We start from the raw sequence: 27502 nt of genomic DNA, 5'->3' as shown, positions 1-27502 counted from the left end.
GGTTGCTTGGAATCATATCGCCCCTGATCCCACTGAACCTGCAGGATTTAAGGTTTAGAAAATGGATGCCTATTAAACATTTTCCAGTTTTTCAAAGCCTATGTAACAAATTAATAAACAAATGTTTTTACAACATTATTATAATTTCAAATATTCAGTTTTATGTAATTTCTGCAGTAGTAATAACTGCTTTTCTGGTTTAAATAAAAATCAACTAGATCTCTTTTTTCATATCACTGCTTTTTTTGTTTGTTTGTTTTGGTTTATACCATAAAAAATAGCATGAAGTGAGAATTTTATACTGGCTCAAGCCTAATATAAACCATGTTGAAGATATGGGTAAAAAGGAGAAGAGTACATAAACTCAGAAATTAGACCACAACAAACAGAGAAAGTGTTGCAACAACTGACCCACTGCCTGTAGAAATACTAACATTTTTGGTGGAGTTTTGAATCCGAAAACGGTACTGAATTTAAAGCAGGGAACATTGTCCAAAGATAGTGGGCATCAAATAAATATCACTTATGCTTCCCCATTCAAAGATGAATTTACTTCAAGTCCTGATAGACACTTCCCCCCTAGAGTAACAATAATTCTATCAGCCACTGTAAACCTATGAGAGTTCAGATAAATTTCTGCAGTAACACCAACAGGGTTTAGGTAACATGGCTCAGAGTAACAGTAACAAGGAATGACCCAAATTCAAATCTTAGCTTTATCCTTCTGCAGACTACAAACTACCAGCTGAAACATGGAAACTCTTATCCAAGGTGTAATAAAAAGCAGTTAAAAACTTAACCTGTTAAATCTGTTGAAGTATGCAGCCATCAAATTAGAAAGTGTCGAATGCAGCAATAAGATCAAACGGGACCGAAATAGGAACTAGGAGCTCTTTATGAGTCACTGCTGACTCTGTGGTGTTTGACGGTTTTAACTGGAGCCATTTCTCTTCGATGATTCTGCTTGGAGAAAAAACTGGCTTGTAATTCAATACTGTAAAGTGAATTATCATTTGAAACAATTCAAGCCTTTTCACCAAGAAAAGTGGAAGTTAAAAAATGTTCTATAAACATTGATTACCAATGGATCCGAGTTGCTTTCCTCAGCAGAGGTTTCATAATAGCACACTTGAGAAAAATAACAGATAATGCCCCCTGACGAGAAACAGACATTTCTCCACTTTCTGTTAAGCAGTGAAATAAAGATGTGAACAACTTAGAGGGAGTGTATTAAAAGAATAAAAAGCAGTGAGGCTCACATCAAAATGCACACATCACTGATAACTTCTGGGTTTCTGAGATGGTGATAAATAATTTCCAAATGCCTTTCATGTCCGTTTTACTTGTTTATTACCTTCTTTATTGTCACTGCAGAGCCATAATCTCACTGTGGAGTCAGACGAAGAAGAGGAAATGAGGATCTTAGAGTCCTCCAGGTAGACGGCATCCACAGCATTGACAGGACCAGTGTGGCCCTTACACTCCACTGACTGGACAAACTGTGGCATTACACAAAACATTTGTATTCAAGGCTTCTATTTTTCATCTCTGAAATTACATAAAATATCACCTGCACAACACAACACTCGGACAAACACAGATTTTATTTTTTTTTCTAATCTAAGCACTGGCAGCTGAAGCCACCCGAGACCCAGGAAAGCTGAAATGTAGGCAGTTTACCTTCCCATGTTGAGCTTCCCAGAGGATGATCCGATTGTCTGAACCTCCTGAGACGACATGACGCTCTGATGCTGCGACAATAAAATCAACGCAACGGAATTAACTTACAACTCGTTATCGACGAATTGGTTAAATTAAGAGAAAACACAGGGTCACCTTACTAAAAAAACAACAAATAATTGAATAAATAAATAAATAAATTCATACATGACATTATGGCAGCAAAGAGGACTACTTAAATCTAAATGCAAATGTTAGGTCAGGTCAGTGAGACGACCTAAATTGTAGAAACAACACATTAATACAAAAATAATTAAATGTTCCACCAGAAAGTATTGAAGTGGGTCTAATATTCTGAATTATGGTGAAAAGAAAATGAACCTTTTTTAAAATGTAAAATAAAAAAAGATTTGTAGAAAAACAAAAAACAACCTCTAAAGTGAATAAAACCTAAATGTAAACCATCTGAAACTGCCATAATCTACTGAACCAAAACTGTTTCATGACACAAAAGCAGGAAGTGAAAGAGTGATTTACTATCTTTGCAACTTAAATGTAATGCTATTGAATTAAAAACAACTCCAACGTGTGATCAAGTTATTGCTTTCAAGATAAAACTGCTGAACTCGCTGTAAAATGTGGTGTATTGTGTTTTGCAGTCACGTTAGCCAGGGAATGCAGTTTTGCTTCTGCCTATTTTCAACTGTAGCTAAAATTACCAAAAAAAGCAAAAAAAACAATAAGAAAAAACGTCAACAAGTAAGTGGTTCCCTAATACACTCAATAGCAATTTAACAAATATAATAGCTAAACAAATGTATTGATTAAGTGATCACCAGTAAGTGTGAGTAGAGTATCCACATAAAGAAGATGCTCTGGCAGTTTGTTGGTATTCATGTGTGCTCTGGCACAACATCAACACAGAAAGACATCACCAATGACCTTATGGACACAGCTGTCCATCAATCAAGGAATGGCCAAGGGACTCAAACAACTTTGAGTCAGTCCCTCATGGTATACCAACACAGATTTAAAAAAAAAAACATTCTTTGTACAGGCCATTCTTTGCTAAACTTTTCTATTTTGCAAAAATACCCCAAGTCACATTGAAGACTTTATATGCCTTAAAAAGTGTGTTAAATGTCAATATAATTTGAAATAAAACGACTAAGGTGTGCCTGAATGGATTGCAATAATTAACATTTTTGCAGCCTCAGTGGTTGACTTTCTAGTAGTCATTACACCACATCACACAGAAGACCATCTGATATGCAAGAAATTAATCAAGAGAAGCGCACATCTGAAAAGCGTCACTTTTAGAAACATCGTCTCAGAACTATGTGGAGATGTGGCCACATGCCGTTATCCATTTGTAACAGCAGGTGGCGTAGCCTACCAAAAGAATCAAATATATTGCTTGCTACACCAAAATGAATTTGCTGTAACAGGAAATGTTGATTTGGTTTTCTTGTTAGTAAAACTATAGTTATAGGTTTTTATTTATTTATTTATTGTGCAATAGTGTGAACCTGATGTTATTACCCACGGTTATCACTACCTAGGAATTCGACACAAAGCTGGACCTTAGAGAGCTTTCCTAGAAATAGATTTTCACACAAACCAGTAAATTTAACTTAGATAATGAAGTGGTAAAGATAAAGAATTATTAACTGTCAATTATTGTGGATGCACTGAAGATTATTCTGGCCATGAAATCATGACTAACAAGTATTGACACATTGCTGTCATACTTGGTTACATTTTTCCAACTAATGTTTCTGTATTGAGTTTGCATGCTAACTTTACTTCCCCGCACTCTATACACCTCATGGTTTTGTACAAATGTTCAATATGCTTAACAATAATAATAATAAAGAATAAAAAATCACTTCTCCACACTCACCATTATCTTTCTTGTGAACCCACTTGACTGCATTTACTCTCCCTTTGTGTCCATTCAGCAAAGCGACAACTCTTCTTTCCTGAAATTCAAACTATTCATGTTAACCCAAATGTTTTTGGGGGGGTTCGGCGTTTTAAACAAACACTCTACACGAATAACGTTAGCATCAGCACTCAGCAGCGAGAAAACAACTAAACTACCGACATGTTTTACAGATTTTATCACCTGGGGGTCGTACAAGGCCACTGAATTGCATGTCCCGAAAGCCACTGTCCCTCCCCGACCCCAAGAAACAACATTCGGAGTCCTATTTGCGCTGCATGCTACATGGCATGTCTCAATTATGGAAGCCGCCATCTTTGCTAGAGAAGTTGTGGAGTTACTGTAAAAGACTCCGCTGGTAAACAGTTTCTGGGCATCAATGGTTCCATAGCCAAGTTACGTAAATATCATATTAGTTAAAACAAATGCGCCACGAAAACTGTAAAACTGGTTGATCTACAAATACAAACTAGAACTGGACTGAACAGGGGTTAAGACACATACTACATTAATTTTAATTGTGATATGGATCACAAAACTGTTTTGATTAAATTTAAATCATTTGAATTCAATTCCTTTTAACTCTACAACTTTTCAGAATTACAGCAAAGGCAGTGACTATAGCAGATGTGCATCAACAAACCTCAAAAATATGCATTTAGCTGCCTCCTTCAGAAATCTTTAATCCATAGTTGAAATTTGTTTTCTTTGGAGAAATGTTAAGCCAACAGTCATCCCTCTGATTGCGCACACCATAAATTAGGCATATCAAAAGATTTAAATTAACACTTGACTGATATTCTAAGTTACTAAGATGCACTTATGTACTGGCAACGATGGTGACTGTGAGATGCAGCAACCAGTAAAAGCCACTAGGTGACGCAAGATAATCATAGAAGAAAAACAAACTCCGTGCAGTCTATGATTTGGGCCGCTTTAAATTGTAATTATTCAAAGTCTAAAAATGAGAATTGTGTTCCTTAAATCATAAAAGTACATTATAATTTGAATCTCATCATGAGGTGAGTGTTACATAGTTTGCTGAACAAGAAATGGGTTTTTTCCCTTCTCATGAACAAGATAACAAAAGGGCTGATTTTTATTTGTAGCTTGGTTTGGAAAATGTCAACTGCATTTTCTCTATAGAATGCACCCTGAAAGCATAAAACCATTTCACTGTATCATTTTTGCCCTTTAATTATTGAAAAATAGAGCTGACTTCACAATAACAAGATTCCTCTGAGGCTGTCAGAGAATCAGACTAAAGCTACTCAAGGTGAATTACAATTAAAGAGAATATTGCTGAAACAAAATACACTGTTGTGTCAGAGTGTGTTACTCCCTCTCTGAGATTTGATTGAGGTTGACTGGTCACAGCTGAGCTAGCTGCCAGCCAGACATTCTGTCTTATTAAGCTTAAAAATAAACAAATAAACAATTAATAAGAGAAAATTTTACCGTCAAAGAGAAGAAATCATATAATTTCTGAATTTTAACGGCGCACACATTTCATAAAAATTTTGTACATTGCGTATTACTGTAAATACAAGTTTCCCACTTGACAAACACACACAGAGAGAGAGAAAAACAATATGAAGAGGAGAAAACTGGGGGAACAGAGGATGGGTGGCTGAGCCTCTTCTGGCTCCATTCTGACCGTGATGACTTGCAGTCTATATCTGCGTGACAAAGACAAAACAGGCTCGCTGTCACCAGCTCTCCGGGTAGAAAATAGCCACTGTTTGCCTTGCCGTTGTCCCTCTTCCCTCAGTCTCGGGGAAACAAGATTTGGACGGACTTGGCAGAGTGAGACGACCCGTGCATCTACAGAGTGTAGTTCTTATGTCAGGAGCAGCAGGAAAGCAATAGCTGAGAAGTTTCTGTTTTATTTTGGTCCTGTGTTCATTATCTATAGCTGCTTATGTAACATAGGATTAATACGATCAAATGTATCAAGTCACTGCAGGAGAAGAGGGTGTTTTGTGGAAAATCCTGTCTTTGTTTTTAGTGCCAGGGGAAAAAAAAAAAGAGTAGTAGGATATGCTTTTGTCTGTGATGTTTAGTCAACATATTCTTGCTCCATGGTGATAGAGTCACTTTAAATATCCAGCACAACATATTATAATAACAGCACTTGGCAGGGTTGTACAAGTCGCTTTATATTTGTGCATGCCTGTCAAGTAAGGTTCAGAGGTTCTACTTTAAAATGAGCCTATGAGAAAATTAGTTTATGGTCTACCATTATTCCTTAAAAATACGCTCGTAAGTTCCAAAAAAAAAAAAAACGTTTACGTATCCTGTCATGTTTACATCGGCTGCTGTTTCAAACTGAGAACAGCTGTCATAAAAATGAAATCCAAATTCTAACGAGCCTATGCGAGATGTGTGTGCGTGTGTGCGTGTGTGTGTGTGTGTGTGTGTGTGTGCGTGTGTGTGTGTGTGTGTGTGTGTGTGTGTGATTATATAACAAGAGAAACGCAGATTAAGTGAATTCTAGGCCCTCCATGCTGGGTGTCTGCATTTCACGTTGCAACTGTCAGTTTTGTTTACGTGTAATTAAATTTATCTTGTTCCTGTGAGAGCCTTCTTGACAAGACAACAGCCGAAAAGGACTGAGAGATGGCCTATCCTTGACAGCACTGCTGCTTCAAGTTTGCTTTTCATTTGAATGCAATTCATCTCAGCGCTTTTAGATCCCAGTGCTGCTTTTGAGATAATAGACCATAGCATTTCTTTCATAGAGCATAATGTTGAGATTAAAGGATCAGCACTGCAATGGTTTAAATCTTAATTATACAGTGCAGTTGTTACAGTCAGTGTGGCTGACACTTTACCTTCAAAAAACTCATCTGTCATGTGGTGTTCTTTGGGGGAGTCTATTCTTAAAACATTTGATAAATAGGTTAAGAAGTATGGATCACACAGCCATGTGGTTGACACATGCTTACTGAAAAGTGTACTTTTATTATTATTATTATTATTATTATTATTATTATTATTATTATTATTATTATTATTATTATTATTATTATTATTATTATTATTACATTATTATTATTATTTTACCGAAGATATCAAAAAACCTACAATTATGGAACATTTTGAGATCAGTACATAAAAGCACTGTTGGGGCCACATACTTGTGACGCCTTACCTCCGTTTGAACTCCTCTCTTCCACGGGGGTCTTTTCTGGTCACTGTATCGTGCTAAGAGAGTGAGTTCAGCTGGAGGTCTCAGACAAGGGCAAAGCAGTCTAACACACAGAAGTATTCTGAGTGATTGTGCAAGCAAATTAAACTAACCAGCACTTTCTGGTTATGTTTTTTGTTTTTTGTTGTTTTTTTTCTCCCCAGAGGTTAATGTGTGCGCTGAGATGGACGGCACTGAAATAATAACTACAAAGCTTAATCTTGTATAAATATGTATGAAGAAACTCTTTTAATGTGCAGCTTTGGTGAGACGGTTTCATCCATTCATCAGGGTTGTGAATGTCAAGTTAATTTTTTACTTTTAATGATTTATCATAACCATTCTCCTTCCAGGGTAGAATAATAATATAGCATACAAATATAGCTTCTTTTTGTTTTTTCATACTGGTACAAGTACATCCTTACCCAAGATTAGCCAGAATTTATTGTTACCTGATGCATACTTGGCAACACAGTTTTGAAAATGTAAATAGGGTCACTGCTCTGTTGGAACACCCAACTGTGTCCAAGTTTCCACCATCAACTTATGTGATTTGAAAAGTTGTATAATTTTGAGGCATATTAAATAAAAGTTTGTCTTTAAATTTATATTCATTTTTTCTAACTATACACTAATGCCTCTGGCCCATCAGCATGACATCCCCACCACCATGCTTAAAGGTTGATACAGTTTGTACTTTGACATCTAATCAGTTTTTGACTTGTTTGAAGTTTTAACCATCTATTCAACCATAATTCTCAAATGAAAGAAAAATGTTCCAAGATAAAAAAAAATTGGAACTAAGATGGCCCAAGTTTACGACAAAGTGGAAAATACTGGAGTGCCTGTCTTACTGTCCTCAATTAGGCAACGGTGTACAGTATGTAACCATAGGCCAAGGGAAAAAAACTGCTCCAAATGCAACACTTGAAGTTACACTGAAATTTGTTGTGGAGTGTGTGGATAGGCCAAATGACTTACAGAGAAAAGTGTTATGGTAAGACAAAATGCAGATTTGGCTGTTTGGACACAATGATAATAGAGATACTATATTTAGAGAAGTCAAAGTTAAGTTTTTTGTTTTTATTTAGGAAGATTGTACATACTCTCAAACACAGATGTGGCAGCATCATCATGCTGCAAATGTTACTGATTATTAAACCCACAGGAAGGATAGAAAATAAAGTCTCTGAATCATCTTTGAATTCTTCAAATGTACCACAAATCAACAATCTGACATTTGAAACTTGGTCACATTAAGGGTTTCCTCAAACAAATTCAACCTTGTTCACCCAATTCTTACTTTTCTAATTATGGGAAGTTGGTTAATGTATGATCCCTTTCTCCAGATAGTCAATTAAATACACCATTTTGTGACGTTCACGCCAATAATTAGACTGCAAATGCAAACCATGTTTGCATTTCCATTTAGCAGACAGTTTATGTCTGCTAAATCAACTTTAGCAGACATAAACTGTTTGTGTCATTTTGTATTCCTAATTTTAATCTTCTTATCCAATATAGAACTGAGGGCACTCATTTCACATATTCCGATATGCAAAACATCTATCTCTTTAGGCTCAGCGTCCCAGGAGTGGCACAACAAAAAAAAGGGATGATCAAGAGAAGGGGAAGTCAGCACTTCTAAAGCACACACAGAGAGGGAAAGAGACTGTAGCAGCTGTTAGCAACACAGTCACACTGAGCATAAGCAGCTCTTTTTTAATGAGTAATACCCTTGGACCGTGTGGATAAGAATACACAAAAGGGACTCGCTCCCTTGAGTTTGAGGTAGACATTCAAAATGCTGAGTGCCAACACAAGAGTACAAACTGAGGAGCAAATCTCAAAAACCGTAGAACAAATTAGACGCAGTTAAAAAAAACAAGTCTGGTTCACCCCGTGACACATTGCGTTTGAGGGTACATGCAGAACTCCAACCAGCTCCCCAACTAAGCTATTTTCTGCAGCAGTACAGGACAATCACATTTCTTATCTCAGTGTACCACTTTGACTTATCTACTCTGACCACAGTGACTCATGCCAGCACAAGTTAATGCAGTCGGTGCAAGTAGCTAAAGTTGGATTTGCTATCAGCTTATCATTTGGTTGAGAGCCCGAGTGCAGATAAAAACAAAAAACAAAAAAACAACACACACCCAGATATCATCTAGAAGTGGTAGTAGAGCCATTCATCACAGCTGAGCACATCCTTGTTCGCTCAACAGCTCGCATACCTTTTTAATGATGCACTGTGTGTGTGTACACGTCTGTGGCGTTGCGGAGAGACCAGTGAAGACATGGCTAAACTAGCTTCAGGGTAAGCTTTTACTTAAATACTAGGCTGGCACACCCACTCATGGTGAAACCCACCTCTGACTCAGAGTCCAAGTCCACCTATACACACTGGGCAGCAAAATAAGCCATGACTCTCAGTGCCACAGAGCTTCCAAACCACATGTGCTCTTTGTCATCTAACTGTGTTCACACTATGAAATATTACACGAGGTGTCACCCAAGGACTCTGCTTGTAAAGTAATATATAGCTCAAGGACCGACAAGAGTTTGGAAACAGGTTACCTGAATTGAAATACAGATGCACGTGAAATAATTTGACATTGTGGTCATATGTCACAGGGTCACCAAAGAAAAGAAGTAGCACACCATTTGGAGAAATGCTTTGTTCTATATCTGGGCTGCCTAAACACAACTAAAATAGAGTCAGATGGTGATGTCCATATGATAAGGCCAGAGACAAAGTGTTCCTTGGCCCCCACCCTGGCATCCAGCTTACATGGCAACCAGCGTCACAAGTGTGACGGACATGTGAGGTGATTCCCGATAACTGTCCAAAGTTGCCTACGATTGCAAGGTTTTCTTATTAGTGTGCTTTCCCACATTTTCAAATATTTTATCACTGGGTCCAAGCAGGGGACTTCAAGAGATCTCTAATTCACGATGAGTCAAGCTAGCTTGAAATTGACTCTTTATTAGCATTTTTGGCCTTGTCTACAGCAATGTGAGCACTCATAGTGTCCGTTGAAGTAAATAAAGCTAAGACAAAAAGCAAAGATCTTGATTCATTCTTTTCTCTTTGCCCTGATCTGGGGGAAGTCCCCCTCGGAGAGGATCTGCAATGCAGATCCAGAACCAACTAAAAAGAATGCATGCATGGATTTATGGACGGACGGACGGACGGACGGACGGACGGACGGACAGACGCCCCTGTGGGACATACTCGAGAAACCTCCCAGGAAGTTTCACATTCATTTCCAGCTTTTGACACTTTGATGTCTGTTTCACAATTTAAAGAAAGCGCTGAGGAGTCAAGCAGAAGATGTAATACTTGCATCAAATACAACAAACGGGGGATTCATTAAAACCCTAGAGATTACAACAAGCTAAGTGCCATGTTTTAGTCAAGTCTCAGACACCCAGGCTCTGTTGTTCTGCTTGTGAACAAATTGTGTCTTAAGTCATGATCTAATAACTTTCTAAAAGATTTCTGCTGACTTGGATCTTCTCTGAAGTCACAGAGCTCCAATCTGGGAATGACAACACATCAGAGTAGAGTGAGCTCCAGTTGCAAGCTGGAAAAACAGTGTAATTTGGCAAATGTTGTGATTATAACTATAGTATAAATACAAGGCAAAAACAAACTATTTCCTTTTCATACAGTCAAACATTAAAATAACTTATTCATAAATAACATTTGTACAGCACTATCTGTGCCGCTGGTTTACTGAGAAACAGTGAGACGTGTTAGTCAATAATTTATGTCTTAAACTTTTGTTATGTTCAGTGGATACTAAACTCATTTTTTAGATCTATTTTCAAGTGGAGGCTTGAAATCAAATTCCAGAGTTAAATAAATAATGCAGCACAAATCATAGGTTTGAAAAAGCCTTCCTTTTTTTTTTTCTAACCCGTTTTGGGTTAGGTAAAGCAATTCTGTTTTTCAGCGCTTTATTTCCTCCAGAACTGGTATAAGTGAATTTACCTGAAAATCTTCATATCAAAGTGACAAACCATAACGTAAGCGAAGGAAAGAACTGCAAGTGGACATATCTGGGGTATGATTCTGAGCAATTTATCAAAAACAAATAAAGGAATGACAAAAATGGAAACGATAGATTAAAACTTTTTACAATGTTATGGAAGAGGTTTATGGCATTAGATCACTTAATATGCTAAAATACTTCATAGTTTTCTGTTTGGTAGAGTGTCTGGCTTTGTTTCTAAAAAGATAATAAAAAGCGCCAAGCTCTTTGTTCAACTACTCAACTATCTATCACTCTTGACCTGAAATTATGTTTATGGGCTTATGGGGAAAAAACTGTAAATAGATTCAGAAAGCTATTTAAAATGTCGGTGGGGGACATGTTTCTATTAGCAAAAGCACAAACAATTCAGACATTTTTTGTGTTGTCAGTGTTGGAGTTTTAAAACGTCATTAATTAGAACCAGTATAATGAAACTCCGGCCTGTCAGCTTCAGAACCTTGCTGCTTTCGCTGGGCAAACAAAAGTAAAAGGCTTTTGGCCGTTGGGCAATGTGTTTCAGTCAATCTGCTACTATTCAGGAGAGATCTTTCGCAATGGGGTCTAATTGTGCGCCGTTTGATTGGTAGCCTCTCTCTGTATTTGGAAAAGGAAAAGGATACTTCACACTTCAGGGATGATATTGTGAAAGTCCACCAAAATGTAAAAATAATACATTAATTCACCTGAAATTAGTTGAAAGTATCAACATAATCCACAGTTAATGCACATTTTTTAGGTAAAAAATCCACTGAGCCTACTCAGATTTTCAGAGTTTCCAGACTTTTTAGTTAATGTTTAACACATAAAAACTAAAGGTCACTATGGCAGATGTACCCACATTGGCCAGGCTTTAAATATGGATAGTCTATTCAATCAGAAATGAGACAGGAAGGAAGTTTTAGACAACAAATTAGGAAATAAAGACTAGAAATACCTCCAAACCCCATAGTTACTTCCTTATTTATACACTCTCTACACATGGAAATGACCAATTGTGTGCCTTTCCTGGCTAAGTGGGAGAGCCGATAAGAAAAGCATTTAAATACAGTTTTCCATGTTATAGTTAAAAGTGAGCCATTAATGATATTATAGCAAATCCCTTAAATCACAAGTAGAAAAAGGATCGGTCTTTAATTATGTGAGAACAGAAACCGAAACCCCGATGTTTATGGTGCACAATCTGAAGTGGCATGGCATAAATGAAAACAGCCAATAGTGGGAACCTGCAAGTGTGTTCATGCTGTGCGTGCGTGCCTGTGTGTGAATGTGGTTGCCCACAGTGGTGTGCTGCAGTCCGCTCCCTGCTGTAGCTGAGTAAACTACATGGACATTAGCGGGCGCAGCGGCGCAACCACCGACCCGGAGGGGGATTAAAGCAGCGTGCGTGTGTGGAGAACTGCTCGATTACTGTCTGTGTGACGAAGTGTGAAGAAGAAGAAGAAGAAAAACTCGGTGTTTTAAATCTCGAGTCCGCAGCCAGTTTTGCAGCTGCTAAAGCAGCGGAGATAAGGGAGCGAACTCAGTAAGTGTTCGTACGTGCGTCGTGATTGAGTGTTAGCGAGCCAGAGAGACGGGGGGAGAAAGAAAAAGCTCGGCGGGAATGGCTTCATCTCCGTGCGGCAACAGCAACTTTGATTCCGGCCTGGAGATCAAAACTCGCTCCGTGGAGCAGACGCTTATTCCCTTGGTGTCGCAGGTGAGTATTTTCGGAAGCTTTGTAACTTTTCCCACTGCTGTTCTGAGGGGCTGGGGGGGCTCAAATGAGGCCAACTCTTGTGTTTACCTGTTTGTGTGTCCAGACTGCGTGCTTCGCTTCTGGTGCGGCGTTTAAACGCAGCTCAGACACTTTAGAAAATCTCAGTTATGTCACCGTAAATGGCCAATTCACCGTTGGCGTGACACCTAATCTTATACGTTCCCCACTTGAACTTGTTGGTTACAACTTTTACAAAGTATTGAATGTTTTAAAACTTTTCTATGAAACACAAGAGGACCCACGTATTGATTTAAAAAGAATCTAAATAAAGAAGTAAAATGATAACCATTAACAAAGCAATTCAATGAATTTACAGATAGCATAAAGGATTAGGGTCATAATTCCCTCTTTGCAAAAGTTTTTTTTTGTTTTTTTTTTCTGAGCCCCGAAGTCAGTTTGGGAATAACGTGTCAAAGTCCAGAAGAGTTTCCTAGAGTTTGCTGGTCCGGGGGGTGAGCTGTGATTCCCACTTCTCGGAGCACGTGCTGTGTTCGACAATAAACAGACGAAATGAAAAACCCACTTGAAGACTCGCTTAGCAACTCTTTTGTAGTTCCGATGGAACTTGGGTCAATTAGTTTCATAATAATGCACACAGACAGTTACATTTGTACAGTTTGCACCTGCAAGATTATTCATTTGGTTTCATTTAAGAAAAAAAAAATCAACTATTATTTTGTGTGGTTATTTTCACTTTTATAAGCATAATGCACTTGTTTGCCATCACGCTGGCCTGAGAGATGCCAATTTGAATGTAAAGTTCTACGATCTTATAAAGTCCTGTCTCAAAATGCTATTTTCTGAACCTTTAATCTGTCATACTGTTAAACGGGAGCTGTCAATTATTTAAACGAGTGGAATACAATTCAACCAGGCAACTATAAAACATTTGGACTTTAGCTTTATTAAAGCAGATACTCCAACAAGACATGCTTCAAATGTCCCATTTTCTTGGTTTTTGTATAAATAACAGAGCACTGCCAGCAGATTGATTATTTAAAGTTTTATATGGTATTTACATAAACTGCAGTGAGGTATTTGAGATGGGAGTTTTTTGTTATGAATTAGTGCCATGTTAAAAACTGAATTGGTTTTTAAGATCTTTGTTCTTGGTGCATCTTGGACTAGCTGTAAGCTTCAGTCTTTGCAACCAACCAAGTGATCTGAATTTTTCTGATGAATTCAAAACTATTTCTTCAGAAAGAGCGATAGATAGATGATTCCTCATTGATTTAAAGTCACTTTTTGTCGCAACAGGTGGGAGAGGGGCATCATTGTGTGACTCTTCCTCCAAATTGGTTCCAGTCTTTAAACTAGTCCTAAATACTAAGAAGCAGGTTTTTGTGTTTCTGCTGAGGCTGGTTCTAGTCTGGCGCTTGTTTTCAGCCGGGCCAGAGGAAAGACCCGCTTCTTTTCGTAGGTAGAGGGAAGCTAATAAGAGAAATGCAGTGAATTAAAAAGAGGGAATTGTTTAAAACTCCAGAGTGGCTTGATTGGTGAATTTAAAACACTTAAAACACGTCAATGATGATAAAATGTTGGATCAGAATAACATAATCTGACTGTCTCTGATCGTCTCAGTTTATTTTGAAATTACTCATAATGGAGGTTAAGTAGGTCAGTGCGCCACTTACAACTCAATTTTCTCCTGAATTTATTAACTCCATTTCCAATTGCGTTCTTTAGCGCTTTCAGTTTTTTTAGTTATTTATTTTTTTTAAGATCTCCAGGTGGTGTCAATAAATCGTAATCTAAAAGCTCTGTCCAACTCCTAATCAGCTGGTGGGAGATGAGGAGTGTTCACAAAGCACATTTAGTAGTTTAAAACGGCATTAGCTGGTGATATTAATGCATCTACTCCAGGGATGCTTGGATAAGTAAAATAATTTGTGGTCTTAATTGTCTTAAAAACGTATAATAAAACACAGGAAAGATTAAATATTAACTGGATGAGGGCTCTGACTCAGCCCTGGATGGTGGAAGAGCAAACCAGCACTTTTACAGAACAGTAAAGAACTGACTATAGCACCAACACTGATTGGAAACTGAAATCTCTTTGGTGGACAAAAAAAAAAGAAAAGACTCTGGTCACACTTGCACCTTCTTGTACATCTCATTGAAAGGACTTTAAAGTGTAGGAATGGTATGATAAAACATTTTCTAAACTATTCCAATAACTTTTAGAACTTTTGAAAACCTTGATTCAAGTAACGGGCACAAATCGAGAACAACTGTGTTTCACAAAGTCGGGGGGCGGGCAGAGAGAAACACTAATCCTTTTAATGTTAAAGACTTTTATTCTGTGTAGGAGGCTAAAGGGACAAAGACGTGTAAAAGCCCTGTTGTTCTCGGTGAAAGACAGTGGCAGAGAAAGAGAGGCACCTCACTGTTGGGCATACAGAGTGGGTGGAAGAACGGTGGGCATGCAAGAGGTGTCCATGAGACTGTCATCCCCTCACCACCTCCCATCTCTCGTCTGCTTTCCCAAATAGCTTCCTCCCTCTCATTGCTCTGGCTCATTTGAGAGATAAGGTCATCTAGTGCTGAATGGATGTGTTGGTTATCAGAAAAGCACATCTGTTAAGGGTGTGCTTTCAATTTAGGATGTTCCTTTAGACTTTCGGTCATTTATAAAAAAAAAAAAAAAAAAAAAGCTAAAAGGAAATTAAGGGCATATCCTGGTGAAGTTATAGGTAGAGTTGCAGTTTATAAAGAAGCCCGCCGTGATGTTATATAGACGTGTAAACTCCTTCCTGCGGAGATGGAATGGCTCGGCTTTGGCGAGCAGCAAAGAGAAATGTGCTGCACGCTGCAGTGGCATTCAGCATATCGCTGTCCTGTTGAATAGCGGGCCTCAAGGACAATCTTCGTAATTTTCTTTTTCTGTTCGCATTGTGAGACGTGTCCCCATAGCAACACAGCTTTCAAATGCTCAAAGAAATTACCTTCTCAAAGAATTATCAACTTCAAAATTGTTAACTATTGTTAGAGTGATGGCATCGGTTGCTGTTGTGAGAAAGTTTTCCGTGTGTTGTAAGTTAAGTCAATTTGTACCAAGTAATTAAGAAATAAAACAAAAAAATAAGACTGCCTATCAAGCTGCAAACGTCAGCTGTCAATTAGATACAAAAATTGGTCGAAGAGATAGCCTTGTGAAAACCAGATCCTTGTGCTATGCTCTGCTTTGTGCAGAGGCTCTGGACCCTGAGCCACTGAGAAACGATGACCTGTTGGAGGCTTGGTCTCTGACACGGTCGGTGTCGTAAGGGGTTAAGCAACAGACTGCAGGCTAGCGAGTTAAATTAAATAACTTGAATGTTGTTGTTTATAAAGTGATTTGGGTTGTTTTATCTTTTTGGTTGGATTTTTGACTTTACACCATTATACAGTAAATTTGTGGGGGGTTTTTTGTTTTTTTTCTCAAGCTCATTCTGTGAAAATCTCACTCTGGCTGAAGCAGAGTGTGAATCACATACTGCAAATTGGGCACAACACATGTCCCTACACCCTTAATATTGAAGCTCACACATAAAATGACTAGTTTAAAGGAAATAAAAACATATATTTAGTAGTGAAATCTACACGTACTTTAAGACTATTACCCCCTCACATAGATAACAGGAACTGAAGGATGATTGTTTAGTGGCATTTCTGAGAAACTGTAATACATTTGAGGTGATTTCATTAAATCATTTTAGTGAAGTTGCACAAAATCATTATGTGGGCAACATGTTGCAAACTTCCAAAGCAACACCAAATGTTATTGAGTTTGTCTATTTATGCAACATATATGTTGTGTAGGTCGATGTATAACTAGCGAGAAGGAAAAAAATCCTCTCCCCTCCCTGTCTTGTTGATGTGCCCAGGCTTCAGTTATCAGCTTCACTCCCACCAGGCTGTAATTACAGGCCTGGGAGTGTCCCCGCCTTGCACTTTTCTTACATACACACTCGCAGCTCTCTGTCCCACCCACGTCTTTCTTTTCATGCCTGCGTGTTCACCTGTCATACTGATTCGTGGTTTGCACATTTTAGGGAAGGGTGCAACGTGTCGGCGTCATTTACAAAGTTTTCTTTTAGTCTTAGTTCCTTGATTTTTAATATTTTCAATAGAATTCCTGGGGCCCTTTTCTGTCATTTAGATTCTTTTTTTCTTTCCATAGATTCTTTTCAAGACACAATTTTTTTTTCATGCAGTTTTCAAAGCTGCTTTTCTCAGCAAGAAAGTTTTTTTTTTTCCTCCAGATGTGCTTTCCTTCACTTCCAGCCTCAGATTTGCTTTAAAGGACCCGATGAAGCAAATTAATTGCTCTGTGTGGTGGTCAGAAATGCACCGGGCACCACACAGAGAGAAGGGGAAGGAAACAAGCACGGCTGCAGTCCCGTGCGTGTGTCCCACCTGTGATGTGGTCTATGACAACAGTGGAAAGCAATTAGCAATAATGTGGTTTGTGTTTTCCTCGAGATCTGACCCCTGTTTTCATGTAACGGAACTAGCAGCTTTGTTCTTGGCTTTTTTTATTTTATCGAGTTGTGCTTCTCGAATAAAAGCCCTGCAACCCAGCCTGGGTGCAGACATGGTGGTGTTTCTTGGGCAAATTTTTTTATTTTTGTATTTTTTTTAAAAGTGCGTGGGAACGCATAGTAGCACAGGAGTAATATCTAAGGTTTTGATCAGTTCAGCGCACATTTAAATACGTGTGACAACTAAGCCTTGTGGTTACACAGCCCTCTTGTCTCCATCATTTTCCTTCAGGACTAAGCATGGAGATTTGCTGTTATAATTGGGCCGGGAAAATCCGTTCTCTGTCCAAGTCTGTTAGCATCGACTTTGTTGCGCTTCCGGGGTTTCTGTAGCACATGCAGTATTGTTTTCCAATGTGCTAAAGAAGGCAGTGGGTGAAAAGAAAAGGCAGTTTTTTACATTTCTTTATTTTTTGCTCACAAACAGAAGTTCAGTTGCATATTTTTCACCCAAATAAGAACTCAGTAGGAAGTTTTTCATTAAACGGCCTACTGAAAAAAAAAAGACTTATAACAAAAGTTGTGTATAATCGCGATTTGTAAGTAAAATGATACCGCATCTTGATGGGGGAGGGAAAAAAAAGTAAAGTGTGGCTTGTTATTGTATTCATCGTCCCTCAGTTAAAAACAACAATTATGTAGTTATGTAACACTTTGCATTGATCTAACAAAAAAAAATATCCCATCAAAATACACTGAAGCTGTTGGTTTCAACAAGACAAAGGTTTACCAAATCATTTGCAGAGCACTGTGCTTCTGTCATAATATCCCTAGCCCTGTGGTACAGTGATATGACAAATTTCCAGGTAGAGCTAAAGTTGATTTTTATACCCAGGCACAGAGGCAGCACTGTAGCCACGAGCTATAACAGATCCTCTTCCTTGAGCCTCATGACGATAATGAAGACAAATGAGGCCCTGGAATGAAAGGATTACAGTGTGTGTGTGTGTGTGTGTGTGTGTGTGTGCGTGTGTGTGTGTGCATAAGCACTCACAAACCAAAATGTACTAATCCCATGGTAATATGGGGTACAATAAACCTTCAGTGTATGTATTAGAGCCTATGGGAAAAGGATGAGGGCTTCCATAGTTTTTTTTATCTATGCGTTTGTAGTACTGTGCCAACTACGCCAGTTTTGTTGAACTGAAATTTAAACTCAAATGCTGATAATACTAAAATTCACACCTATACTATACGTCACCTAGTCTGTTTTTTAGGTGCTACTTGAGATCAGACGCATCTTCCTTTTTTTATGCAAACAAATACAATTTATTCATCACTGCTGTTTGCAGGAAACAACTACAAGTCTTGCATGAGTCCAATTTAGCAAAGCAGCATGCTATTACACTAGCATCGCTCTGTTCTCGAAACAAAAATAAAAATCCAGCAGCCCAACTGTGATCACACTGACATGCTTTATTGCTGCTTGCTTAATAGTATTTTATTTTTATTAATGCTAGTAGCTTATGCAACATGGGTGACACATATTAGTTGCTGGTTGCTTGTGGTAAACAAAGCAGTTGGAAAAACCTCTCCTAATGTGTGCTCAAGATAACTAGCGTAGCTGTTTTTAACTGGTTGTTTTGTCAGACTTTCAGCCTGCGAGCTACTTATAACACGACCAAGTCAAAATGATCTACTACAAAAATGCAATAATATTAATTAATCATAAATGATTCCAATCTAAAATGGCTGAAAAAATGCTTGAGTTAGTAATTTTGACATAGAATGTGTTAGGAGCCTTGTCACCAGGTAAACCTGATCATATCTACAGTTGGATCAAAACTGAAAACAACTTAAAATGTGACAAACAAAGTCAGACAAGGATCCAAGTTTATCTTGCACAGTTGATTAGGATGGTAAGTGGGCATTTTAGCAATCTGTTGAGTTTTAGATTGGGCTTCTGCAATAAAAACACACCTTTACCAGGGTTGCCAATAAATATGGAGGGAGTTGTGCATCTTTTGGCTATTAAAGTGTCAACAGTGCTTTTCACATCCATCCTCTATCTTGAGAGAGTCTATCGTGTTTTCCTCTTTCCTACTCTTAAGTTTAAACATTAATTACCAATAGCCAAGAACTTAACTTATATAATTGCTGAATAACCTGAGATTTTTGAAAACAGGATTGGGATTAAAGTCCATTTACCTGCTGCTGTTTGGTAAAGTTGGACCATTCACCATCTAATGAAAACTCAGATTTGTTTTCTATCTTGATTTTTATTTTTTTTTATTTACCCTTAGCTGCCCACGTTCCTTCTCTCTCTCTCTCTCTCTCTCTCTCTCTCTCTTTCTCTCTCCCCCCCCCCCCCCCCCCCCCCCCCCCCCYCCCCCCCCCCCCCCCCCCCCCCCCCCATGCAGGGGGAAGCTTGAATGAGCAGGGTTAACCTTTGTCGCCTGTCTTGAAAGCTTCTCACTATTGGTATCATGGGAGTCATTACAAAGCTCTGTTTTCTTTAAGTGCCTATAACAGGGTCTGCCTCAGATGTTGGAGCAATCACCTTTCATCAGACGATTTACTTCCAGTTAAAAAAAAAAACAGTATTTTTTTTAACGCACTTGATTGAATGACTGCACATGGCCCCTAAATAACCCCGTAAAAGGAAATCGATCTTTAAGAGACACAAGAGAGTTAGCTAGATTGCTAAAAAAAAAAAAAAAAAAAAGCTCTTGCACATTCTGCTATTTAGGTTACTCAAAAGCTTGAACTAGGAGAGATAGTAGTTTTTTTTAAATTGTTTCAGTGAAAAAAACTCTTCACAAAGGTGTATACTTATACACTAAAGGCTGATTAAGTATTGATTAAACAACTGGAATGACCTGTACTCACTGGCTTGGTGGGTGTTAGTTCTTTGTTTAATGGAAATGCTTGTGTTTTGGCCCATAGTCGTATTGACGCTTTGTCTGAATTTGTACAGCTTCTTTTAGGCACTGAAATCCACCCTGTTATTATCTCTGTAGAGAGATCCGGCCCATTACCAGCTTGTATTTACAGTATATTGTTGTTTTATGATGATGAGATATCTCATAAGTGGGAGAGCGCAGATGGAGAGCTCAACTAGCAGTAATATGGTGCCTAACGTAGCATGATGCTTAGCATCTGAGCGGGAGTTCCAGGAGCAGTTTTACTTCTGAACTGTGTGTTCAGAAGTAAAACGAGGTTAAATTTCACTCCGGCCAGTTTATTTGGTCCACGTTTTTAATTTCTTGTTTAAAACGAAAGCAGGTCAGAAAATCTCTTGGCAGCAACTCCATTAAATTCAGTGTTTTAATTGAGAGGAAGATGACTTGCCGAAGGTGTTGCTTCTGGAAGGGACGGACATACAACCATCTCAAATGTTTTGCAGAGAATGGTCCCCCAAAAAGAGGAGAAAATCAAATTTGCAGAGTGTGGACTAAAATGTCTTGATGTAAAAAAAATCAGGCAAGATTGGGCAGATTGGTTTGAGATGACAAAAGGGCAACAAATTCTCAAAATGTAAAGTATGAATAACACCAAATCTAAATTCACAATAGTTATATTCATGCTGGTTAACAGTTTGCAACTGAGCAGCTCTCTGATGGCACACGTCACGTCTGCTGCTTGAGGCGCTGCTGTTTGGAGTTTGCTCAGGTAGTTATGTAAATCCACAAAAGCACTGTTCTACAGCAGTCTCCACAGCCACCAGTTCTCAATTCAATAGGGAACGTTTGGGATGTGGAAAGGTATAGAGCTGCATCATGGATATTTTTCCGACACCTTGTTGCTACGGAAAATCATGCAGGTTTGAAGGCACGATGGGGATCAGCTTTATGGGTTCAAGATGGGTTTTAATGGCTCATAAATTTATCTCAAATGAGTTCATGTTTCGTCTTGGTGCACAGCAAAAAAAATAAAATAAAAATTACACATTGTTTTCTGAGCAGAAATTTTGATTTTTGAACTGTTGAGTAGAATATCAACTGGGCCTGATTCTCAAGGTATTGTTGCCATGTGTTAAAGTCTAATGCTTTCATGACATTTACACAAAAACTGTAAATATAAAAAGGTATAAGGCATATATAACTGAACTGAACTCGGCTTCAAAAATAATAGAATAAAATAAACGAATTATTGTTTACTTTGCAAACGATCTCTTTTTCTCTGCTGTTTATAGAGAAAGATACCAAGCCGATATTGACTGATTCAGTAGTCAGGCTGTCTGTTCAAAAGGGCAATCTGCAGTCGACTAGCAGACACGCTGCACGTAGCTTCCCCACTGTAGGGTACGTTTCCAAATGGTTGAATCTCTTTGTTGTAAACAAGAGGAAAGGTGTTGCAAACTTTTTTTTTTCTGGCATACTCCATAACATACTCCACTAAATTATGATATAGAAAATAAAACATTTTGTGGCCAAGTAGACAAGTAAGGAAGAAAAGGCCACTCACTGAAATTGGAGGAGACTGTGCATGGCGTATTCTTGCCCTCTGCTGCCTGGACAACCCCAGGTAAACACATTTCTCTTTGGCAGGCAGCTGTTCGTCTCCCACTGCTTTCCTGTTCACGCTCTCTTTGCTCGGCACAATGATGATTCTGGTGTCGGGGACATGAAATGGACCAGCACATGCTGGGAATTGGTGGATAAATGCTTCGCGAAACTGTATTACCTACATCTATGATATTAGTAAAAGACTTATGTTTGCTTTAATAATAAATGTTACATCAATTTAAAAAATAAAAATAAAACGGGTCTTTTAGGATCACACAAAGCAGAAATATTTAAATTCACCCCAAGGCTACCCCATGAGTCCTCTCTGTCTCCTGCAGGAACATGGCGAACGTCGCCACCGGGGGAATTTTCTGTGTGTTAATTGCTTTCTTCAAGTATCTTTGAACTTCTCCCCTCTTAATAATAGATTTTTTTTTTAAGAAATGAAGTTTGACATGCCAGAACAAAGACGGTGTGAAGGACACAGAGCTGAGAGTACCAAATATTTTCTTCTCTAGCTTAGATATTTGGAAATTGCAAAGTTACATTTTTCAGTTGAGTCAAGCTTTACTTTTTATTTTGTAACATATCTCTGCTGCCATTGCAAATGGTTCCCTGCCTATTCAGATGTTTTGCTTTTATGTTTGCTTTTTTTTAGTGATGCACTTGTTGATCAGGCTGTGATACAAATTGGCTAATTTGTCTCTTTAATTGTCTCTTGATTTGACCAGAGTGGCAAGTCAAATATGATTTTTATTTAGTTTATTATTGGAAAAAAACATAATTAAAAAACTCATGTCTTAAATAAATAGACAAAGGAAAAAATAGCATGTTCACTATATGAAAATTGACAGATCTTTGAGTGTATAGATTCCAGTAATCCCTTAATTTTCTTTATCAAGAATGCTCAAGCACATTTTTATTTTATTTTTTATTTTATGGTTTGTCACCTGATGCCGAGATCGACTCAAAACCTTCCGCGAACGACGTTTTGCACCACTGCTCTAGCAAAGCACGAACGGTTCAGAAACAATACGAAATGGGAAAAAAGTTATTTATTAACTGACTAAGTCGTGTTTTAGATTGTTCTTGAAAAACTAATCAGTCACGGCTGATTAGTGGGTGAACTCACAGCTGCACAGTGAACCTATTGATTTTTTTTTTTTTTTTTTTTTTTTTTTACAGCAGACAGCCGCTCCTCTCTCTTGCAGGTACTACGTACCCCCGCTAAATCTTTTAGGGGTACGCAGGACCCGACCATACCCGCCTACTTTCACCCCTTTAGCACGCATTTAAGTTCTCTTTTGCTGTAATATGTTCGTTGACACTTATTTAATGCGGCTTGGAAAAAAAGTAAAGAGGTGGTATGATGATTATGGGGCAACTACAGGAAAGTTCCTTCATTTCAATGTCACCTTCCTGTTAAAGTGGAAACAAAGCTTTTTTTTTCTTTCAGTTAGCTGGTTGGGATACTCATTGTCTAGAATCTGTGTTTGCTATGATCCCAAAGCAACAAAATACATTTTAGCTACTGTATTTGTTTATTCATCACAAGTCATATCCTTATCCCAACATCCACCAGCATTATCTCAGTCGTAAACACCTGCTCCCTTCTCTTGAGAGGCATAATAATAATACCTGCTTAGACATCAAACACTTAGTGTTTCACCTGACAGACTGCAATTTGATGAGAAATGTTGTGGCCACAAGATCTCATTGCCCTCCTAATAATACAGTAGCCTTGTCGTTTTTTAATGTGCAGGTTTTCATTTGTCGTTGAAGGAAAAAAATTGCACCACACGTTTGATTATCAGGGGCCCTCTTCTGACCTCGCGTAATACAATCACTTTCACTGAGAGCAGCGTTAAGCAGCTGTAGAGGAATCTTTCAGTTCGTGAGGTGACTTTAGGGAGAAGCTGGTAGGACGTATCGACACGTAAGATGCTGCAGTACCTCTTTTGTATGCCTTCTGTCCCTCCTGTGTTCCTCTGCTCAATTTCCTGAGTTTGTTTTCTTGTCACACACATCTTACAATCTTGCTCTTTGGTTTTGTCTTCAGCCTGAGTTTCTCTCCTTCACAACCCCCCAACCCCCCAACCCCCCGCCACAGCCTCCCCCTGCTTTTAATCTCAACTTCTCCAGAGTCCCCTGTCCCCGTATCCCATGATTAATTATGCGTCCCGGAGAAACCTTGGCCAGGGGCTACAGGTTTGCTCAGAGCTCAGAAGCTCAGCTTTACATTTTCTCTTTGAATCAGTTCCCTTTTCTACATCACTGTAAACTGAGACACAATCCTCAGCACTGCACTTATTCTTCAGCAGGAAGAACATGAATTATGTGGAGAAAAAAAGGGGGTCGGGGGGGATATTTAAAGCAGATTTACATGTCCCCTCTTTGACAGAGAGCACCCGAAAGTGATCACAATGGTGGTATTCTTAAGATGTTTTTGTATGATCGGCACACATCTTCAGGGGGAATCGTGTTTTAAAGCCGACACAGTGCTCAGAGCACACTCATAAGGGAAGAGGATCTCAAACAATGTGAAAAGACTTCACACCAAAAATGAAACGGTGATTTCCAACATGGCACTGCAAAGATTACAGAGCTGTGGGAGTCTGAACAAATCTGGTTTTGCACTGAAAGACTTTGCAGAAGGAGCGGGATTTAAAGTTTCATTATTTTCTCAGGCTGCTTTGAAGATTGAGACAGAGTGCCTACTCATAGCCATTGATGTTTTTTTTTTAACACAATTGTCTTATTACAACCACAAATATAACTCGTTTTTTATTGGGACTTTATGTGATAGACCCATGCTTGGCACAGAATAACAGTAAAACGGAGGAAAAACAATACATAGTTTCAACATTTTGTACAGATAAAAATCCGAAAAGCGTGACCTGCAGAGCAATCCCTTTGTTTCAATACTGCAATCAGTATTATTCTCTGGGGATGCAGAGTTAAAACATAGACTGGTGTCATAACTTCAAGCATGCATAAAATACTTTTTTTTTTTAAATTTTGACAACTTCATATATTTCCATCCATCCATCCATTTTCTTCCGCTTATCCGGGGTCGGGTCGCAGGGGCAGCAGCTTCAGAAGGGAGGCCCAGACTTCACTCTCCACAGCCACTTCTTCCAGCTCCTCCGGGGGAATCCCAAGGCGTTCCCAGGCCAGCCGAGAGACATAGTCCCTCCAGCGTGTCCTGGGTTTTCCCCGAGGCCTCCTCCCAGTGGGACGTGCCCGGAACACCTCACCAGGGAGGCGTCCAGGAGGCATCCTGACCAGATGCCCGAGCCACCTCAACTGGCTCCTCTCGACGTGGAGGAGCAGCGGCTCTACTCTGATTCCCTCCCGGATGACCGAGCTTCTCACCCCATCTCTAAGGGAGAGCCCAGCTAATTTTATTTGCGTAGAATAATTTGTATCGTAAACTAGTGGGGCAGATGCATCTTCACAGCAACTTGTACAATTTAAATGAAAGTTTATAAACCTCAGATTGAGCACGTCATAAGATTGCATCCGTTCGTTCGCCTCCTGTCTCATCGACAATCTGGAAACGCTTCACACCTCGCCTTTTCAGTGTGATGTAGGTTTCCTCAACTTGCCGTTGTGTGCAGATGACTGGAGCCACTGGGTGACAGCTGGGGCCAGTCATCCAGGAAACACAGCCCAGTGTGTTCTCAATGACACACAGTCGGTGCCAAATCCTATAAATAAGTTAAAGTTGCGTAACTCCTATAAATAAAGTTGTGGTTATTCAGGATGTTTTCACTGGATCTGTTGTCTGGACCACTGGAAGAAGTTATTGAAGATAAAAACTTCATCTTGTCTAATTGAGAGGATATATGTAGACATTTGCAGGTGTTTTTTTTTTTTTTTTTTAGAGGTCACTTCTTGCATATTTTGTACCACCATGTCCAGGCTACAAAAAAAAAACATTGCCTTTATTGAAATTCAGGCCAGTAAAAATATGGCATGCGCCATGAAGTGAAAGTGTGTTCCTTAAGCCATAAATGTATTTAAAAGTCTGTGTGGGCCACAACACAAGCTATTATGCTGTCAGAAGTCTGGGGGTCTGCATTCCTTCCAAGGTTCGTGTTTCAAGCTCCTACAATGTGCATCAGCGTGTGTGTGTGCGCGTGTGTATGTGTGTGTGCAGAATCTAAAAACATGTCTCTCTATTCTTTATGGCGGTATTAAGTCCAGGGTTAAAAGTCAAAGTCCCACAGAGTGAGACTCTCAGGCATGCTGAACCCTTCGGCTTTGACTCTTTTTAGTTTGCTTACCACTTTCACCGACTCTTCCTGGTTTGCTCTAATAGCATTCAAAGTTCTGATGTTTGTTTTTTCCCCCATCTTTTACAAGCTGAACACAGTTCTTTCATTTTATAGTATCTTTTTTTGCCTCACATGCCAGTTTTTTTCACCTTATGTAGCTAATTGGTGAACGTTTATGCCAATGTTGACTTTTTTCAACACGTGACTTTTTCTTATTACCTTTTGTCATCTTGATTAAATTTCCAGTCCGTAGAAGGAGAGGAGGATTTCTAAATTAACCTTCTGAAATATATTTAATAAGTGTTTTCCCTCAATAAGTGTGTCGCAAACAAAATTGAATCTCCTGGATCTTTCTGCTTTTTCAATCAACAGGAACAGATAATATTTGTTTGAAGGAAACCCGTTGAGTTGTTTTTTTTTAAGTGTCACTTTTGTCCCTGCAGACCATTCAGTCCGTGATTGAATCTGTCAGCCTGGTTAGGCTGCGTTCAAAACGCCGTTTCACTGCACACTATTATTTGTCGATTGCTTGTAATTACCCATCATGATGACTGATGGGAGGTTTTTATGGCTGATATCAAGTTTTTGTAGTTGTTCTGCTGATACATTTACAAAATCCGCCAGTTGTTAAGTATGACTCAGTATGGAGGCAACTAGCTAAGAATTTTAAGGGGGTGCCAATGATTTATGCATGTTGTTTGCATAGGAAATCACAGCTACTCTGCTGGTAATCAACACAGCACATTTTTGCTGCATGGTATCCTTTTGTAATATCAGTGTATATACATAACTAACATAATCATATTCATATTAAAATGTATGTATATTGCTTCTTGTTTTGTGCATAAACTTGGCCAATAAAGTTGATGCTGATTTTCTCCTTGGCTCTGATCTTAAGATTTAACATGTTGACAGAAGCTGTTGTCATGTAGAAGTTGTTATTCAGTGAGAAAGGGTCGATGTTGGCTATTTTCAGAAGCAGTATGATGCCAAGACATGAAGTGTGACTATGCAAAGACACTGAAGGAGTTATTTAAAAGCCAAACATTTTGGGCTATAAGAGAGAGCAAGATTTACAGCAGAAAACAGGAAGGCTAATGAGATTCCAGCAAAGTTATGAAGTTTCAACTTTTGTCTCTGTTGGATTTGGCTAATTTTAGCAGACTTTTATCAAATACGAAACAATTGGAGTGCTGTTTTGGTCAAGCTAAGCAGGTTAGCCACACTTTGAGCTTTTTAAAAATGCCTCTGCTGCAAAAGCTATGACCCAGTTCTTACTGATGTGTGGCATACATTGTATTGGTGCAGCTCTGACTCTTTCTAAATATTTTTTTTCTATCTTTTTAATTAGTCCCCAGGATACTTCTTTGTAACGATTCAGTTACGAACAAAGCAGATAATGCTTTGAAGTTGCATAGTTAATTGACTTGATTGGGGTTGTGTTTTTCGTGTGTGCGCGTGTGTGCGTGTGTGTGAAGGTCACACAGGTACTCTTCACTCTCTGAGATGATTGAGAAACTGAGAGGAGAATACAACCACATCTCACCAGAAACCGCACCGTTTCTCACAAAGTTAAATGTAGTGGGGACTACTCAAGGTCTGGAGTGTAATAGGACTGTAAGAACAATGTCAAAATA

The 27502-nt window shown here is 38.7% G+C and overlaps 2 protein-coding genes across 3 annotated transcripts in view; one reads left to right on the top strand and one right to left on the bottom strand.

Annotated features, from left to right (window-relative positions):
• Positions 1–3975, bottom strand: part of elp2 (elongator acetyltransferase complex subunit 2) — a 29579-nt gene extending 25604 nt beyond the window's left edge. Inside the window, exons 1-4 of the mRNA XM_008421806.2 lie at positions 3809–3975; positions 3584–3662; positions 1681–1751; positions 1355–1499 (exon numbers count right to left, since the gene is read on the bottom strand). Of these exons, the coding sequence (XP_008420028.1) occupies positions 1355–1499; positions 1681–1751; positions 3584–3662; positions 3809–3940 (427 nt within the window). The 5' untranslated portion in view covers positions 3941–3975. The remainder of the gene's footprint in view (positions 1–1354; positions 1500–1680; positions 1752–3583; positions 3663–3808) is intronic.
• An 8135-nt stretch (positions 3976–12110) lies between these two features.
• ctnnal1 (catenin (cadherin-associated protein), alpha-like 1) overlaps positions 12111–27502 on the top strand; it is a 56702-nt gene continuing 41310 nt past the window's right edge. For both annotated transcript variants that reach the window (XM_008421805.2, XM_008421804.2), the window contains exon 1: positions 12111–12554. In XM_008421805.2, coding sequence (XP_008420027.1) covers positions 12459–12554 — 96 coding nt within the window. In that variant the 5' untranslated portion in view covers positions 12111–12458. The remainder of the gene's footprint in view (positions 12555–27502) is intronic.

Source organism: Poecilia reticulata, linkage group LG11, assembly GCF_000633615.1.
Source record: "Poecilia reticulata strain Guanapo linkage group LG11, Guppy_female_1.0+MT, whole genome shotgun sequence".
NCBI classification, from domain to species: Eukaryota; Metazoa; Chordata; class Actinopteri; order Cyprinodontiformes; family Poeciliidae; genus Poecilia; species Poecilia reticulata.
The sequence above is the reverse complement of the archived record's forward strand: the minus strand, read 5'-3'. Positions and strand labels throughout refer to the sequence as shown.